Source organism: Anomaloglossus baeobatrachus, chromosome 2 (genome assembly GCF_048569485.1).
Source record: "Anomaloglossus baeobatrachus isolate aAnoBae1 chromosome 2, aAnoBae1.hap1, whole genome shotgun sequence".
Classification (NCBI taxonomy): domain Eukaryota; kingdom Metazoa; phylum Chordata; class Amphibia; order Anura; family Aromobatidae; genus Anomaloglossus; species Anomaloglossus baeobatrachus.
Window position 1 is genome coordinate 589069985 of NC_134354.1, and position 17225 is coordinate 589087209.

The 17225-nt window shown below is 46.9% G+C and overlaps 1 protein-coding gene across 17 annotated transcripts in view; it reads left to right on the forward strand.

The window, feature by feature from the left end:
* The window catches only part of MYCBP2 (MYC binding protein 2), a 481356-nt gene that overhangs the window by 82071 nt on the left and 382060 nt on the right, over nt 1-17225 (forward strand). For all 17 annotated transcript variants that reach the window (XM_075336774.1, XM_075336775.1, XM_075336778.1 and 14 more), the window contains exons 4-8: nt 3118-3271; nt 3492-3688; nt 7007-7249; nt 7584-7655; nt 8720-8816. In XM_075336774.1, coding sequence (XP_075192889.1) covers nt 3118-3271; nt 3492-3688; nt 7007-7249; nt 7584-7655; nt 8720-8816 — 763 coding nt within the window. The remainder of the gene's footprint in view (nt 1-3117; nt 3272-3491; nt 3689-7006; nt 7250-7583; nt 7656-8719; nt 8817-17225) is intronic.

Sequence of the window (17225 nt, forward strand, 5' to 3'; positions counted from 1 at the left end):
TACTGTATACACTAGCGTCACTGGTGAGGGGGTGATCATCTTCAGGGGATCTGTCAGCTAGTGTAATCATCATACTCGGGGAGAGCACCTTAACAGCAATTTGGAGATTTTACTTCTGTGCGCCCTGGTACACCATAGGTAATCTGTAGTTATTGGGTTACTGCTATGAGCGCTTTGTAGACACTCTCTGTGATCTATACAGAGGTCATTGTGAGGAAGGGAGGAGGAGGTGGTGTGCTGGGATAATCGCCCAGTGTGAATGATGTAATCTGCCATCTTGTCTTGATAAAAATCTGAGTACTGAAAAATGATCTAAAAAAAAGTCAGCTCATTATGAGGCTCAGTAGTAATTTGTTAAAATGAAAAGATTTTATTTTTTTTTCCCAATTAAATGGTGGTATGAAGAATTGTCCCCTGCCCTCAAAAAATAAAATAAAAAAAACAAATGTTTAACATTCACTCAACATACATCACATTCCAAATTATGCAAATGCTATTTTTCTCTGATTTCCCCCCCCCCCCCAAATGGTTTATGCAATGGAGTATGTTACACTATAAATCAAATTTTATTGGATAAACCTCCCAATGATAAGTTTTTTTTTCTTTTTTCTTTTCTTTTTTTTTTTTTTTTTTTTTTTTTTTTTCCCCCAAACAGAAAACCCCCCTCAAATACACTGTTTGAAATTCTGCTCAGAATTTCCAAATGTTGTATTGACTCTAAACTGAAAAGGGTCATTTGTTGAATTTGCAACATTAAGAGGTCACATTTACTGAAATCATAAGCTTTTCCAATCAAAAACAACTTAACTAATCAAGTTACATGGTAACACTTGTAACTTTTTGAATAGCTTCTGCTTGAATGTCTTAGCCTCTCACCCTCATAGATCTTTTGCTTGAAGATGCTCCAAAGGTTCTCAGTAGGGTTGAGGTCAGGAGAGGCTGGTGGCCACACCATGAGTTACTTTTTTAGGGTCAGTACACACGGCGAGTATTACGGACGAGTCGAATGCGATAAAAAAAAATTGCATTCCACTCAGACCAATGTTACTCTATGGGGCAGCTCCCATGAGCAATTTTTTTTTTTTTTCTCGGCCCTAATCGGACCGAGAAAACAGTCACAGCATGCTGCGGGTGGAATGCGATCCTGTTTCACACGCACCCATTCAAGTCTATGGGGCAAGAGAAACATCGCACTGCACTTGCATTACACCAGAGTAATGCGAGTGCAGTGCAATTCTCACAACAGAGGAGATGGGGAGATGAATCCCTCCCCGCAGCTGTGGTCTGATCGGATCACAGTCGCATGACACTTGGCTGCCGCTGTGCTGTGAGCATGACCCGAGTGTCATGTGAGGACTCACACTAATCCTCGTGTGGCCTCAGCCTTGTGCTCATAGTAGCCAATGACGCAGTGGTTTTGCAGCATGAGATGGTGCGTTGTTTTGCATGAAGATGATTTTTCTATGGATTTTTTTTTTCTTGGAAGAAAGTGTTCAGTGTGAAACTTTATAGTTTGCTGGGCTCATTTTCACACCTTCATGGCCATGTCCACACGTGGGGTATTTAATGAATTTTTTTTTTATTTTTTTTTTTTTTTTTTTAATCTTAGGATTTGTAAGCAAACACCAGGAATGGGTAAAAAAATAGATGCAGAAATGGTGACTTGTTTCTATTCTACTTTTTCCTCTGATACCCACTCCTGGTTTTGGCTACAAACACTGAGGTAAAATCACCAAATTCTCTGAAGGGGTCTAATGGCTCTCGCTCGCCATGATTTCGGCCCAAAATATAACTGTACAACCTCTTTGTTCGTGTATCCTTGGGACATAATGGCCATCCTCCAACCATTTACTACTGTCCATCTGGACCGCTCAGTAAATAAGACTGTCTGGGCCACTGCAACTGTTTCTGAGCACGGATTGTGGGTGGCCGAACAATAGGTGTATGCAGAACTGCAGCCTCTGGAGGATCCCACAGCTTGAGGTTCGTGCGACCCCAGAGGCACCAGTAACTTCACATACCTGTTTGCTGCTTTGTATTTGTATTTTAGCAGCTGCTTTCTTAATCCGACGAATGTGTCTGGCAGAAACCTTCCTCGTGATTTTACCTGCCCTAACACATCTGTGTATCAGCCACAAATGTCTTCACAGTATGATGATCACTCTTGTTTTCACGAAACATCTAATGGTTTTATACCTAGTGCAATATCTTGGACAATGACGATTTTCAGCAGTAGAGATCCTTTTTCTTTCCCATATTGCTTGAAACCTGTGGCCTAGTTACTAACGTGGTATGTCCTTAGGCTATGTCCACATGTCCAGTAATCGTCCGTTGGAATGGACCCAGCAGCAATCTGTTGGTAAAAAAAAAGGTCCTTTTTTTTTTTTTTTTTTTTTTTTTTATAAAAAAAAAAAAAGGAAAACTCATCAGTTAATCAGCCATCCGTTTTTTTCTTTTATTGGTAAAGGGTCCGTTTTTTACTTACTGGATCAGTTTCAAATAGATAATTAGCAATTGGTTATCTGATCCGTTTTCTGTAGACTCCAATGTTAAAAACACCGGACAAAGCCGAAGTCAGTGATTTAAAACCAGACAAAACATTTCCGTTCTAATGGATGATTACTGGACGTATGGACTTTGGCCTTAAGTAGTTTTGCTTTTAAAAGGATCAGCTGTGATCCCGTGCTGTAATATCTGTATATTTTTTTTATTTTTGTTTTAATAACTTCCTCCCCAGCCCAGGAGCTGTGGTATGATTAGACCATGTCTGTTAATGGTCAGACACAGCCATTACACAGTACATAGCAGGGGCACATATATAAGATTCTCCACACAGGAATATTATTTATTTTATTTTTTTTAAACCTACAATTGTGGAAATTATTCTTATTCCAATATCCATTTCTTTACACATGGATTCCCTATTTATTTTAAAAAAAAAAAAAAAAAACCAAAAACTCTGATAATGTTAGTTATTCCTGATATTTGCTTTTGTCCAAAGTTATTGGGTTTTTTTTTTTCCTTGTATACTTGGCAATATCTAGAACTACATTGTATAAGTTGCATAGTAACTATACCACAGTCTGATTATTTACGGATTATCACTGCTTTTTCCAGATTATTGAAATTGGTTTATGTGAAGTGTTCGAGTTGATAAAAGAAACCCGTTTTTCTCACCCGTCGCTGTGTTTAAGGAGCTTGCAGGCGTTACTTAATATTCTACAGGGTCAGCAACCAGAGGGGCTTCAGTGTGAACCCCCAGAAGTGTTAGGTAAGATAATCGTCTTTTGATTTATCACTTTAACTGTTTGTGTTTTGTTTTTTTTGTTTTTTTTTTTATCGCCTTCACCAGCTTCCACGGTATTTCATGTTTTTTCCATCATATTTTGGGTAGCCTTTATGACTGACTTTAATGCTCCTAAAAATGTATTTTGATGAAGGCTCTCTGCTGCCTCTGTTAATCTTTATTCATGCTGTCATTGATTTCACAGAATCTCTCCTCCAGCTTATTTTGGAGATCACCTCTCGTAGTACAGGAGTCAATGACAGTACTGGGCAGTCGCTCACCGCACTCTCCTGCGCCTGCCTGTTCAGTCTGGTGGTGGCATGGGGAGAAACGGGAAGAACCCTACAAGCCATCTCGGCTATTCTTACCAACAACGGCAGCCATGCTTGCCAAACCATTCAGGTACCTTTTTTTTTTTTTATTTCTCCCTTTCCAGGTCTATTGACTAAGTAGTCCAGTTTTTAAAATCTGATTTAACGATGAAATGAGTACTTGGAGGAGTAAGACAAACCTTTTGTGGTATTGCGCTGTATCAGGCCATAGTTTTGGACTTGACAGATTTGCAGTGTGGATTTTGGAGCATGTGAAAACATCGTTAAAAGACTTGGCCCAGAAAATGAGCGTGCAAAATATTTTATTTAGAGGCAAAGTGTGCGTGTACTGCAGATCTAGCTGCATTTCGGCATATTAATGGTCAGTATCAGACCATGATGAAGGCATAAGTACCGAAACGCGTAGTCTGGATATGACTGCTTCATGACATTGCCCTTGCTACTGTCTTACGGAGTTTTACACTGATTTATTTTTTTAAGAAAATCTCTGCCCGCTTGCTGGATTTTTTTTTCCTCCCAAAAATTGTCTTCCAATATTTTATTTTTTGTAGCTACGACATAAAGATTGCCACACATCACCACACCCTTAGTCTGAGCAATATGTGTAAATTGGGGCATATTGCTTTAAAGGTTTTTTTTCTCTATTTCCTTAGATGGGTATATTTGCATAGCAATTATAAAAACTTACAACTTTTTGTATAATAGTTATCCTGTTCTTGCCTTAGTTTAGCTTTCCTCCTGAGCTTGTAAGCACTGGCTTGAGTCCTCCTGGGATGGCCGCAGTGTGCGGCTAGCTCCTTATCCCGGCCTGCTTCTGTCCTATGTACTTCTGCCTCACATAGCAGCGTCAGGCCTGCATTCTGACATACTGCTGTCCTAAAGTGACCGGGGATCGGTGTGCTCCTGAAAAGGAAGGGTCAATTAGTATAAATGTCCCTGGATGCTCCACCTATTGAGGCTTCTCTATAAGTTGTGTGAACCTGCTTTTCCCCATTGCCGGTACGAGGTCTGGTGTAAGGCAGGAATCCTGACACAGAAGCTTTCCAGTATATAACATTAGTGAATCTGTTTGTTATATATATTATACAGTGCTGGCCAAAAGTATTGGCACCCCTGCAATTCTGTCAGATAATACTCTGTTTCTTCTTGAAAATGATTGCAATCACAAATTCTTTGGTATTATCTTCATTTAATTTGTCTTCTTCAATGAAAAAAAAACAAAAAAAATTGTCAAAGCCAAATTGGATATAATTCCACACCAAACATAAAAAAAGGGGGTGGACAAAAGTATTGGCACTGTTTGAAAAATCATGTGATGCTTCTCTAATTTGTGTAATAGCACCTGTAACTTACCTGTGGCACCTAACAGGTGTAGGCAATAACTAAATCACACTTGCAGCCAGTTGACATGGATTAAAGTTGACTCAACCTCTGTCCTGTGTCCTTGTGTGTACTATATTGAGCATGGAGAAAATAAAGAAGACCAAAGAACTGTCTGAGGAGTTGAGAATCCAAATTGTGAGGAAGCATGAGCAATCTCAAGGCTACATCTTGAAGATGGACATCTTCAAAGACCTGAAAGTTCCTGTGTCTATGGTGCGCCGTGTCATCAAGAAGTTTAAAGCCCATGGCACTGTGGCTAACCTCCCTAGATGTGGAAAGAAAAAACTTGACGAGAGATTTCAACGCAATATTGTGCGGATGGTCTATCCTAAACTCTGCAGCCCGCTTAATCCACCTCTCCCCTCGCTACTCCCCAGCCTCGCCACTCTGCCAATCCCTTCACTGGCTTCCCATCGCCCAACGACTCCAGTTCAAAACATTAACCATGACATACAAAGCCATGCACAACCTGTCTCCTCCCTACATCTGTGACCTAGTCTCCCAGTACCTACCTGCACGCAACCTTAGATCCTCACAAGATCTCCTTCTCTGCTCCTCTCTTATTTCCTCTTCCCACAATCGTGTACAAGATTTCTCCCGTGCATCCCCCATACTCTGGAACGCTCTACCTCAGCACATCAGACTCTCCCCTACCGTGGAAAGCTTCAAGAGGAACCTCAAGACCCACCTCTTCCAACAAGCCTACAACCTACAATAGCCCTCAGCCCAGTAGACCACTGCGCAACCAGCTCTGTCCTCACCTATTGTACCATCACCCATTCCCTGTAGACTGTGAGCCCTCGCGGGCAGGGTCCTCTCTCCTCCTATACCAGTCTGTCTTGTACTGTTAATGATTTGTTGTACGTATACCCTCTTTCACTTGTAAAGCGCCATGGAATAAATGGCGCTATAATAATAAATAATAATAATAATAATAATAATAAAGAACCTTGACCAACATCCAAACAAGTTCAAGCTGCCCTGCAGTCCGAGCGTACAACAGTGTCAACTCGTACTATCCGTCGGCGTCTGAAAAGGGACTGTATGGTAGGAAACCCAGGAAGACCCCACTTCTTACCCCAAGACATAAAAAAGCCAGGCTGGGAGTTTGCCAAAACTTACCTGAGAAAGCTTAAAATATTTTGGAAGAATGTTCTCTGGTCAGATGAGACAAAAGTAGAGCTTTTTGGGAAAAGCCATCAACATAGAGTTTACAGGGGGAAAAAAAAGGCATTCAAAGAAAAGAACACTGTCCCTACAGTCAAACATGGTGGAGGTTCCCTGATGTTTTGGGGTTGCTATGCTGCCTCTGGTACTGGACTGCTTGACCGTGTGCATGGCATTATGAAGTCTGAAGACTACCAACAAATTTTGCAGCATAATGTAGAGCCCAGTGTGAGAAAGCTGGGTCTCCCTCAGAGGTCATGGGTCTTCAGCAGGACAATGACCCAAAACACACTTTAAAAAACACTAGAAAATGGTTTGATAGAAAGCACTGGAGACTACTAAAGTGGCCAGCAATGAGTCCAGACCTGAACCCCATAGAACACCTGTGGAGAGATCTCAAAATGGCAGTTTGGAGAAGGCACCCATCAAATCTCAGGGACCTGGAGCAGTTTGCCAAAGAAGAATGGTCTAAAATTCCATCAGAGCATTGTAAGAAACTCATTGATGGTTACCGGAAGCGGTTGATCGCAGTTATTTTGGCTAAAGGTTGTGCAACCAAGTATTAGGCTAAGGGTGCCAATACTTTTGTCTGGCCCATTTTTGGAGTTTTGTGTGAAATGATCAATGATTTGATTTTTGTTTCATTCTCTTTCTGTTTTTTCATTCCAAGCAAAATAAATGAAGATAATTAATACCAAAGAATTTGTGATTGCAATCATTTTCAAGAAGAAACTGAGTATTTATCTGACAGAATTGCAGGGGTGCCGATACTTTTGGCCAGCACTGTATACACACTTACTGCCTAGCTCTAACCTGAACCTTTTTTTTCTTATGTCAGGTGCCAATTATTTTAAACTCTCTACAGCGGAGCGTCCAAGCCGTGCTAGTGGGTAAAATCCAGATACAGGACTGGTTTACAAATGGAATCAAAAAGGCCGCCTTGATGCAGAAATGGTCTTTGAAAGATGTTCCTGTGGATGAAGATGATCAGTGCCTCCTTCAAAGCGATGGCTTCTTCCTCTATCTCTTATGCAAAGATGGCCTGTATAAAATTGGTTCTGGGTACAGTGGGACAGTGAGGGTAAATGGACACTAATACATACTTATTTTTTAAGGCCGCGAATGTAAGGAATCCATATTAAATATTGCAACCTGGGTTCATATGTATACTTTGATGCATTTCTCCTATATATCTTAAAGGACAGAAAAATCAATGAGCCCTTACTGCCAAACCATATCCGTATTTTTCTGTGCATTATTGATCTTTGAACTCCTAGATCTTTTTCCGACAGTGATTGATTGTTTTTATGGAATGTATTACCAACCTGTGTTAAATAGAGCAGATACGTCGTGTATGTTAGCGGCAGGGAGAGCGTCCATATTGCACTTGTTTAGATCCCGTTTCTTTTTCACAGGGCCACATTTACAATTCCACATCTCGCATCAAAAGCAGAAAAGAAAAGATGTCTTGGTTAGGTTATGCTCAGGTACAGTGTTTTTTTTTAATATTTTTATTGTATGTTATGGTTTTTTATATATTCTATAAATGATATATTGCTAATCTGACCTAGCATGCAAAATTGGGGATGTCAACAGTGTTGTCGTGATGGCTATAAGCCTATTGAAGGTTCTCAGGACTGCCATGTTGGTGCTCCCGGTACGCCCTGCCACCGGCAAGACTTCATAGGAGGTGGATGGCTAGTTTTCCAATATACTGTAATAGTAAAGTATTAGCCTGATATGATAGTGATCAGTAGGCTTCCACCCACTCCTACCAAAAGAAAAACTCTCTGAAAAAGAGGCTGAGACCTGAAAGTGTAAAAATGGCCAGGGGGGGTTAGTCTGTCAGTTATGGATCTCTGACCACTGAGACTGGTGTACTTACTTTGAAAATCCATATTAGAATGGCTGTTATCCTTTTTTTGACGTTTAACGGGAATTTGTCAGCAGGTTTTTATATGTAAGCTGCAGCTGGCATGCTGCAAGAATTACTACAGAAAATGTAGTGATGCCTGTCTTGTCACACTCCGATCTCTTTAATTTGCTATGTTTAAGCAGCAGGACCCTTATCATTGCTCAGACTAGAGTCCCGCTCGGGGCAGTCTGACATGTCCCCTCCTCTGACAACTCACTGTCAATGTGCAATCCCCATTGAGAGCCTGTTGTGGGCAGGACAGCTCTCACGATTAAAGCTAAACATTTTCATTGTTTCAGAACGGCTGCACCCAAGAATCTAAGTGGTACAGCGTTGGATTCAGGGTCTCTCTGCCTGCATCATGCTGACAGATTCCCTCTAACCTCACTCTTTGCCTTCCTAGCCTTATTGACAACTCCACTATACCTTCTTCTTGCTGCAGTTCAATAGCAGAGTTATACAGCCATTATGATATGGATTTTCAAAGCAAGTACACCAGCCTCCGTCTAAGAAATCTACTGATTAATGTATTCAGCTTATATTGTGATATCTGGTGACTGAGCTGCCATGCCATACGCAATACCATATTTCATACTGATCGCTTATCATTTATGATTTGAAATATTCTTTTTGTAGGGTTATTTGCTCTACAGAGATGTGAGCAATCATAGTATGACAGCCATTAGGATAAACCCTGAAACATTGGAACAGGACGGAACAGTCACTGTGCCAGGTAGGTACTTTATGCTGGAGTTTTTATTTATTTTTTTTAATGAACATTGGCTATAAAACATATTTACAATATCGGCAGCTTGTACACGTTTCCCAGAAGGTATGAGGCAGGCACAGTGCCAATGCCACCGCTCGCCTCCCAGTGCTGAACTATATCCTACAACCATGGTTATAGTCCATACCTAAGGATGCCGTTTAGTATGCATATCCTATTTTATACTCCTGCTATACACTTTATCAGGCACCTTTTCCTGTCACAATTGTATGCAACATTTGTCACTAGCAATTTTATTTACTACTGACATGTTTACGTTATCATTCGACTCACAGCGTCTTGTGGTGGGTGACTCTTTACTGATGCCAAACTTCAGCCCTTTCTTTGTCGCTCTATTGGGAGACCCAGACAATTGGGTGTATAGGCTATGCCTCCGGAGGCCGCACAAAGTATTACACTTAAAAGTGTTAAGCCCCTCCCCTTCTGCCTATACACCCCCCGTGCTCCCACGGGCTCCTCAGTTTATTGCTTTGTGCGAAGGAGGTCAGACATGCATGCACAGCTCCACAGATTGGTCAGCAGCAGCTGCTGACTATGTCGGATGGAAGAAAAGTGGGCCCATATAGGGCCCCCAGCATGCTCCCTTCTCACCCCACTCTTGTCGGCGGTGTTGTAAGGTTGAGGTATCCATTGCGGGTACGGAGGCTGGAGCCCACATGCTGTTTTCCTTCCCCATCCCCCTCAGGGCTCTGGTGGAAGTGGGATCCTATCGGTCTCCAGGCACTGAGACCGGGCTTCATCCACAACTCCTGGGAGCCTGATGGATAGGAGTCGGGTATCGTTCAGGGACATGGCCCTGCTACTTGGAGGTACTCTGTGTCCCCGTGGGGACCGAGCACAGCAACACTCCAGCATTGCTGGGTGTGCTAGTGCACCGGGGACCGCGGCGCTGACCGGGTTAATGTGCCATTACACACTCAGCATCGCTGAGTGTGTTTATGTAGGGAGACTACCGCGCTGACCGCCGCCGCCATGTTTAACACTGAGGCGCGGCTGGGACTTGTAGTGCGCCGGGGACTTCCACGCGGCCGCGCTTTTACGGCGGCCGCGTTTATTACTCGAGTCCCCGGCTTTTTGCGGCCTAGTCTTTCTTCCTCCCGCCCACAGCCCTGACAAGCAGGGGAAGGGCGGGACGCTGCACAGGACGAGCAGCACTGAGGGCTGGAGCATGCTTTGCATACTCCACTCCCCTCACTGTGCACAGTGCAGGCACCAGCTCCCGCTCTTTCTGGGTCACGCCCACGGCTCCCTCCTCTCCTCAGGACATTCCTGTCAGCTCCTTGAACGCTGCAGGGGGGACAAATTATGACAGACCCAGGCAGGGACCCTGGTGGCCTCACAACCGCTTTAAGCGGGGGGCATGCAGCATCTGTGGTGCTAGCCACATTTCTGCAGGAGTGTAATTTTAAATTATATGTTTATAAGATATACTTTACACTTTATGGTGCACAGTTGATTCTGGATATATATATTGTGTTGCTCAGGGAAGACAACAGCATGGCGCCCATAAAAGGCAGGAGTGCCAAACACAGGCTTACTATGCTGCCTGCGCCGCATGTACGACCCCGCTACCGGCAGGATCCACTGAGCAATCCAGACCGGTATCTCAGCACAGGGGCACTGTTGAATCATTGCTCCCTGGCCCCCCTCAGTTGGACCAGCAAGGTCCCCCCGGGGTGTCTCATAGATCCCAGAGTGAGGTCTCTGATACAGACCCCAGCCCCTGACCGACTAAGCGAGCTCGCTGGGAAATCCCCTCGACATCTTCATATTGGTCAGGGTCTCAGCGGGGGAACCTCTGGTTGATGAAGCGGAGACAGTTGATCAGGATTCTGATCCTGAGGCCGCTCTCAATCTTGATACGCCTGACGGGGACGCCATATTGAACGATCTTATTGCGTCCATCAATCAAATGCTGGATATTTCTCCCTCAGTTCCTCCAGTGGAGGAGTCAGCTTCTCAGCAGGAGAAATTCCGTTTCAGGTTTCCCAAGCGTACACTGAGCATGTTTCTGGACCACTCTGATTTCAGAGAGGCAGTCCAGAATCACCGTGCCTGTCCTGATAAGCGTTTTTTTTTTTTTTTTTTTTTTTTTTCTAAGCGCCTTAAGGATACACGTTATCCTGTTCCCCTGACGTGGTCAAAGGTTGGACTCAGTGTCCCAAGGTGGATCCTAGCCTGGCGGCTAGATCCATACTTGCAGTGGAAGATGGGGCTTCACTCAAAGATGCCACTCACAGGCAGATGGAGCTCTGGTTGAAATCCAGCTATGAAGCTATCGGCGCTTCTTTTGCCCCAGCATTTGCAGCCGTATGGGTGCTACAAGCTATCAGCAGGTCAAGCGCAAATTGACGCAGCCACACAGACGTCGGCATTTGTGTCTTACGCTATTAATGCTGTCCTGGTCTCTGCGAGCCGTACGGCGGTTGCATCCGCCAATTCGGTGGTACTCCACAGGGCCTTGTGGCTACGGAAATGGAAGGCAGATTCTGCTTCCAAAAAAGCGCTTAACCAGTTTGCCAATTTCTGGCGACCGATTGTTTGGCGAACGTTTGGATGAAATCGTCAAACAATCCAAGGGAAAGGATACATCCTTACCCCAACCCAAACCGAACATACCCCAACAGAGGAAGGGGCAGTCGAGGTTTCGGTCCTTTCGGGGCGCGGGCAGGTCCCAATTCTCCTCGTCCAAAAGGCCTCAGAAAGATCAAGGGCACTCCGATTCATGGCGGTCTAAGTCACGTCCTGAAAGACCACCGGAGGTGCCGCTACCAAAGCGGCTTCTTCATGGCTTTCGGTCTCCTCAATCCGCATCCTCGGTCGGTGGCAGGCTCTCCCGCTTTTGCGACACCTGGCTGCCAAGGGTAAAAGACCGTTGGGCGAGAGACATTCTGTCTCACGGTTACAAGATAGAGTTCGCCTCTCGTCCCCCGACTCGATTCTTCAGGTCATCCCCGCCTCCCGAGCGAGCCAAGGCTCTTCTGCAGGCGCTGGGCACTCTGAGGGCAGAAGGAGTGGTGGTCCCTGTTCCTTCTTCAGCAACAGGGTCAAGGTTTTTTCCACCAACCTGTTTGTGGTTACAAAGAAGGACGGGTCTTTCCGTCCTGTCCTGGACCCGTAACTGCTCAACAAACACGTAAAGACCAGGTGGTTCCGGATGGAATCCCTCCGCTCCGTCATCGCCTCAATGTCCCCAGGAGATTTCCTTGCATCGATCGATATCGAAGATGCTTATCTCCACGTACCGGTTGCTCCAGAGCACCAACGCTTCTTGCGCTTCACCATAGGAGACGAACACCTGCAGTTCGTGGCACTGCAGTTTGGCCTGGCTACAGCCCCACGGGTTTTCACCAAGGTTAGGGCTCCCGTAGTAGCGGTCCTCCACTCTCAGGGTCACTCGGTGATCCCTTACTTGGACGATCTGCTGATCAAGGCACCCTCTCAAGAGGCATGCCAACACAGCCCCGACGCTTCTCTGGAGGCTCTTCAGAGTTTCGGGTGGATCATCAATTTTCCAAAGTCAAATCTGACACCAGCCCAATCGCTGACATATCTTGGCATGGAGTTTCATACCCTATCAGCGATAGTGAAGCTTCCGCTGATCAAGCAGCGTTCACTACAGAAAGGGGTGCAATCTCTCCTTCAAGGTCAGGCACACACCTTGAGGGGCCTCATGCACTTCCTGGGGAAGATGGTGGCAGCAATGGAGGCAGTCCCTTTCGCGCAGTTTCACCTGCGTCCTCTTCATTGGGACATCCTAACCAAAGCTTCCCTTCGGGGGTGGCTTTCTTCCCACTTCTTTATCGCATGGGAAATCCTTCCTACCCCCATCCTGGGAGGTGGTCACGACGGACGCGAGTCTGTCAGGGTGGGGAGCAGTCTTTCTCCGCCACAGGGCTCAGGGTACGTGGACTCAGCAAGAGTCCTCACTTCAGATCAATGTTCTGGAGATCAGGGCAGTGTATCTTGCCCTAAACGTGTTCCAGCAGTGGCTGGAAGGCAAGCAGATCCGAATTCAGTCGGACAACTCCACAGTGGTGGCTTACATCAACCACCAAGGCGGAACACGCAGTCGGCAAGCCTTCCAGGAAGTCCGGCGGATTTTGATGTGGGTGGAAGCCACGGCCTCCACCATCTCCGCAGTTCACATCCCGGGCGTCGAAAACTGGGAAGCAGACTTTCTCAGTCGCCAGGGCATGGACGCAGGGGAATGGTCCCTTCACCCGGACGTGTTTTCAGGGATCTGTTGCCGCTGGGGGAGGCCGGAAGTCGACCTAATGGCGTCCCGGCACAACAACAAGGTCACGGCATTCATGGCACGATCTCACGATCACAGAGCTTTGGCGGCAGACGCCTTAGTTCGGGATTGGTCGCAGTTTCAACTCTCTTATGTGTTTCCTCCGCTGGCACTGTTGCCCAGAGTGTTACGCACGATCAGGGCCGACTGCCACCGCGCCATCCTCGTCACTCCAGACTGGCCGAGGAGGTCGTGGTACCCGGATCTGTGGCATCTCACGGTCAGCCAAACGTGGGCACTACCAGACCGACCAGACTTGCTGTCTCAAGGGCCGTTTTTCCATTTGAATTCTGCGGCCCTCAACCTGACACTGTGGCCATTGAGTCCTGGATCTTAGCGTCTTCAGGATTATCTCAAGAGGTCATTGCCACTATGAGACAGGTTAGGAAACCAACGTCCGCCAAGATCTACCACAGGACGTGGAAAATTTTCCTGTCATGATGCTCTGCTGGGGGTTTTTCTCCCTGGCCTTTGGCCTTGCCCACTTTTCTGTCCTTCCTTCAATCTGGACTGGAAAAGGGTTTGTCGCTCGGCTCCCTTAAGGGACAAGTCTCAGCGCTCTCTGTGTTGTTTCCAGAAGCGCCTAGCCAGACTTCCACAGGTACGCACGTTCCTGCAGGGGGTTCGTCACATCGTTCCTCCTTACAAGCGGCCGTTAGAACCCTGGGATCTGAACAGGGTGCTGATGGTTCTTCAGAAACCACCATTCGAGCCAATGAGGGATATTTCTCTCTCACGCCTTTCGCAGAAAGTGGTTTTTCTAGTAGCAGTCACTTCACTTCGCAGAGTGTCTGAGCTAGCTGCACTGTCATGCAAAGCTCCCTTCCTGGTGTTTCACCAGGACAAGGTGGTTCTGCGTCCGGTTCCGGAATTTCTCCCTAAGGTGGTATCCCCCTTTCATCTCAATCAGGATATCTCCTTACCTTCTTTTTGTCCTCATCCAGTTCACCAATGTGAAAAGGATTTGCACTTGTTAGATCTGGTGAGAGCACTCAGACTCTACATTTCTCGTACGGCGCCCCTGCGCCGCTCGGATGCACTCTTTGTCCTTGTCGCTGGCCAGCGTAAAGGGTCACAGGCTTCCAAATCAACCCTGGCTCGGTGGATCAAGGAGCCAATTATCGAAGCTTACCGTTCGGCTGGGCTTCCGGTTCCCTCAGGGCTGAAGGCCCATTCTACCAGAGCCGTGGGCGCGTCCTGGGCTTTGAGGCACCAGGCTACGGCTCAGCAGGTGTGTCAGGCGGCTACCTGGTCGAGCCTGCACACTTTCACGAAACACTATCAGGTGCATACCTATGCTTCGGCGGATGCCAGCCTAGGTAGACGAGTCCTTCAGGCGGCGGTTGCCCACCTGTAGGAAGAGGCCGTTTTTACGGCTCTCTTACGAGGTATTATTTTACCCACCCAGGGACTGCTTTTGGACGTCCCAATTGTCTGGGTCTCCCAATAGAGCGAAAAAGAAGAACTGAATTTTGTTTACTTACCGTAAATTCCTTTTCTTCTAGCTCTAATTGGGAGACCCAGCACCCGCCCCTGTTTTTTTGTGTACACATGTTGTTCATGTTGAATGGTTTCAGTTCTCCGATATTCCTTCGGATTGAAGTTACTTTAAACCAGTTTATAATTCTTTTTCCTCCTTCTTGCTTTTGCACCAAAACTGAGGAGCCCGTGGGAGCACGGGGGGTGTATAGGCAGAAGGGGAGGGGCTTAACACTTTTAAGTGTAATACTTTGTGCGGCCTCCGGAGGCATAGCCTATACACCCAATTGTCTGGGTCTCCCAATTAGAGCTAGAAGAAAAGGAATTTACGGTAAGTAAACAAAATTCCCTTCTCCACTATAATTCTTCAAAAAACTTAAATGTGCAACTAATGGCTAGAGACCCCTGAATACCTTAAAGCATGTCTTTTTTTTTTTTTTTTTTTTTTTTTTTATTAAATTTCAGAAATCAACAGTACACAAGATATATTTATTTTTTTTTTTCTTGCTGGACTGCTTTCATTCTCAAAATTCTTAATTCCTAGGTAAAATCTGCCTTCAGTGAATACAGATTTTCATATTCTAGAGATAGGAGATGGCCATGGTTTTTGCAAAAAAGAATGGGAAAGGAGGAGCTCTGGCTCTCGGGGGGGCCCCCTCCTCCCTTTGGCTCTCGGGGGGCCCCCTCCTCCCTTTGGCTCTCGGGGGGGCCCCTCCTCCCTTTGGCTCTCGGGGGGGGCCCCTCCTCCCTTTGGCTCTCGGGGGGGGCCCTCCTCCCTTTGGCTCTCGGGGGGGGCCCCTCCTCCCTTTGGCTCTCGGGGGGGGCCCCTCCTCCTTCTGGCTCTCGGGGGGGGGGCCCCTCCTCCTTCTGGCTCTCGGGGGGGCCCCTCCTCCTTCTGGCTCTCGGGGGGGCCCCTCCTCCTTCTGGCTCTCGGGGGGGCCCCTCCTCCTTCTGGCTCTCGGGGGGGCCCCTCCTCCTTCTGGCTCTCGGGGGGGGCCCCCTCCTCCTTCTGGCTCTCGGGGGGGCCCCCTCCTCCTTCTGGCTCTCGGGGGGGCCCCTCCTCCTTCTGGCTCTCGGGGGGCCCCCTCCTCCCTCTGGCTCTCGGGGGGGCCCCCTCCTCCCTCTGGCTCTCGGGGGGGCCCCCTCCTCCCTCTGGCTCTCGGGGGGGCCCCCTCCTCCCTCTGGCTCTCGGGGGGGCCCCCTCCTCCCTCTGGCTCTCGGGGGGGCCCCCTCCTCCCTCTGGCTCTCGGGGGGGCCCCCTCCTCCCTCTGGCTCTCGGGGGGGCCCCCTCCTCCCTCTGGCTCTCGGGGGGGCCCCCTCCTCCCTCTGGCTCTCGGGGGGGCCCCCTCCTCCCTCTGGCTCTCGGGGGGGCCCCCTCCTCCCTCTGGCTCTCGGGGGGGCCCCCTCCCATCTCCAATCTTAGTAATATAAAAAGAAAGATCAGTTCAGGATGAGAAAGAAGCACATTTGTCTGATAACATGTTACAAAGTTTCTTATTTTTATGTGTACTATTGATGTAAACCATGGTTACGCTCTAAATCCTTAACCTCTATAAAATGCCTAAATTGACTAAAGAGTCAAGAATCTTTTAACATATTTCTAAGAGCGAAAGTTTACACAAAAATGTTAAACATCCTTTTACTGTTCTGCGAGTCTCGGGCACGCAGCCATGAAGCATCCTCCATGCGAAGTCTTTATTTGCATACATATAATCAGTTGGGTTATTTGTTTATTCTTGTATATGTATATATTCTGTATATAGCACATCCTGTAGCTTTTTGCATTATTATTTCCACCGAGTAATTACTAAACGGGAAAATGTTGACAAATTTAGGATTCGCGGTGCGTATCCTGTAGAATACAATTGGATTGAGTTTTCAAAACCCCATTCACAAATGGCTGAAAAATCTCCTTGCAAATGAGCATTGAGGGTTCTGGAATCTGTTTGCTTATCTTTGAGCAGACTTTCAAGTGGAGCAATTGACACATGCAGACTTTGTTGCGGATTTGTGGCAAAATGTGCAAAGGAAACTTTTGAACATGGCCTCAGCAGTGTATCCCCCTCTATTGTGTTTTTGTTTGTTTTCCCCCCAGCACAGAAGCAGACCGCTTTAGGCTAGTTTCACACATCCGGCTTTTCGCCGATTTGACGGATGTGGCGCACGCTAGTACTGTGTATACAGTACACTGGCAGAGCAACAAGCGCCGGTCACATGCTGTCATGTGACTAGAGCATATGACCCAGAAGTTGTGGCGCTGCCACTGTACTGTATCATACTGTACCGGCGTGCGCCGCATCCGTCAAACCGGCGAAAAGCCGGATATGTGAAACTAGCCTAAAGAGCTTGTCCAGCACTTTTACATTGATGACCTATCCTAAGGAAAGGCTGTCAATGTCGGATTGGCCAGGTCTGACACCCCCACAATCGTCCGTTCTCGGTGCCGCCTGTAGCTAGGGGATGGAAATGCTCTGTTCCGGAGCTGTTTCGTCTTCTGACATCGGCCGCAGCCAGGTACTGCACATTAGCCTCCTATTGATTTGAATGGGAGGCAGAGGTGCAGTACTCTACTGCGGCTT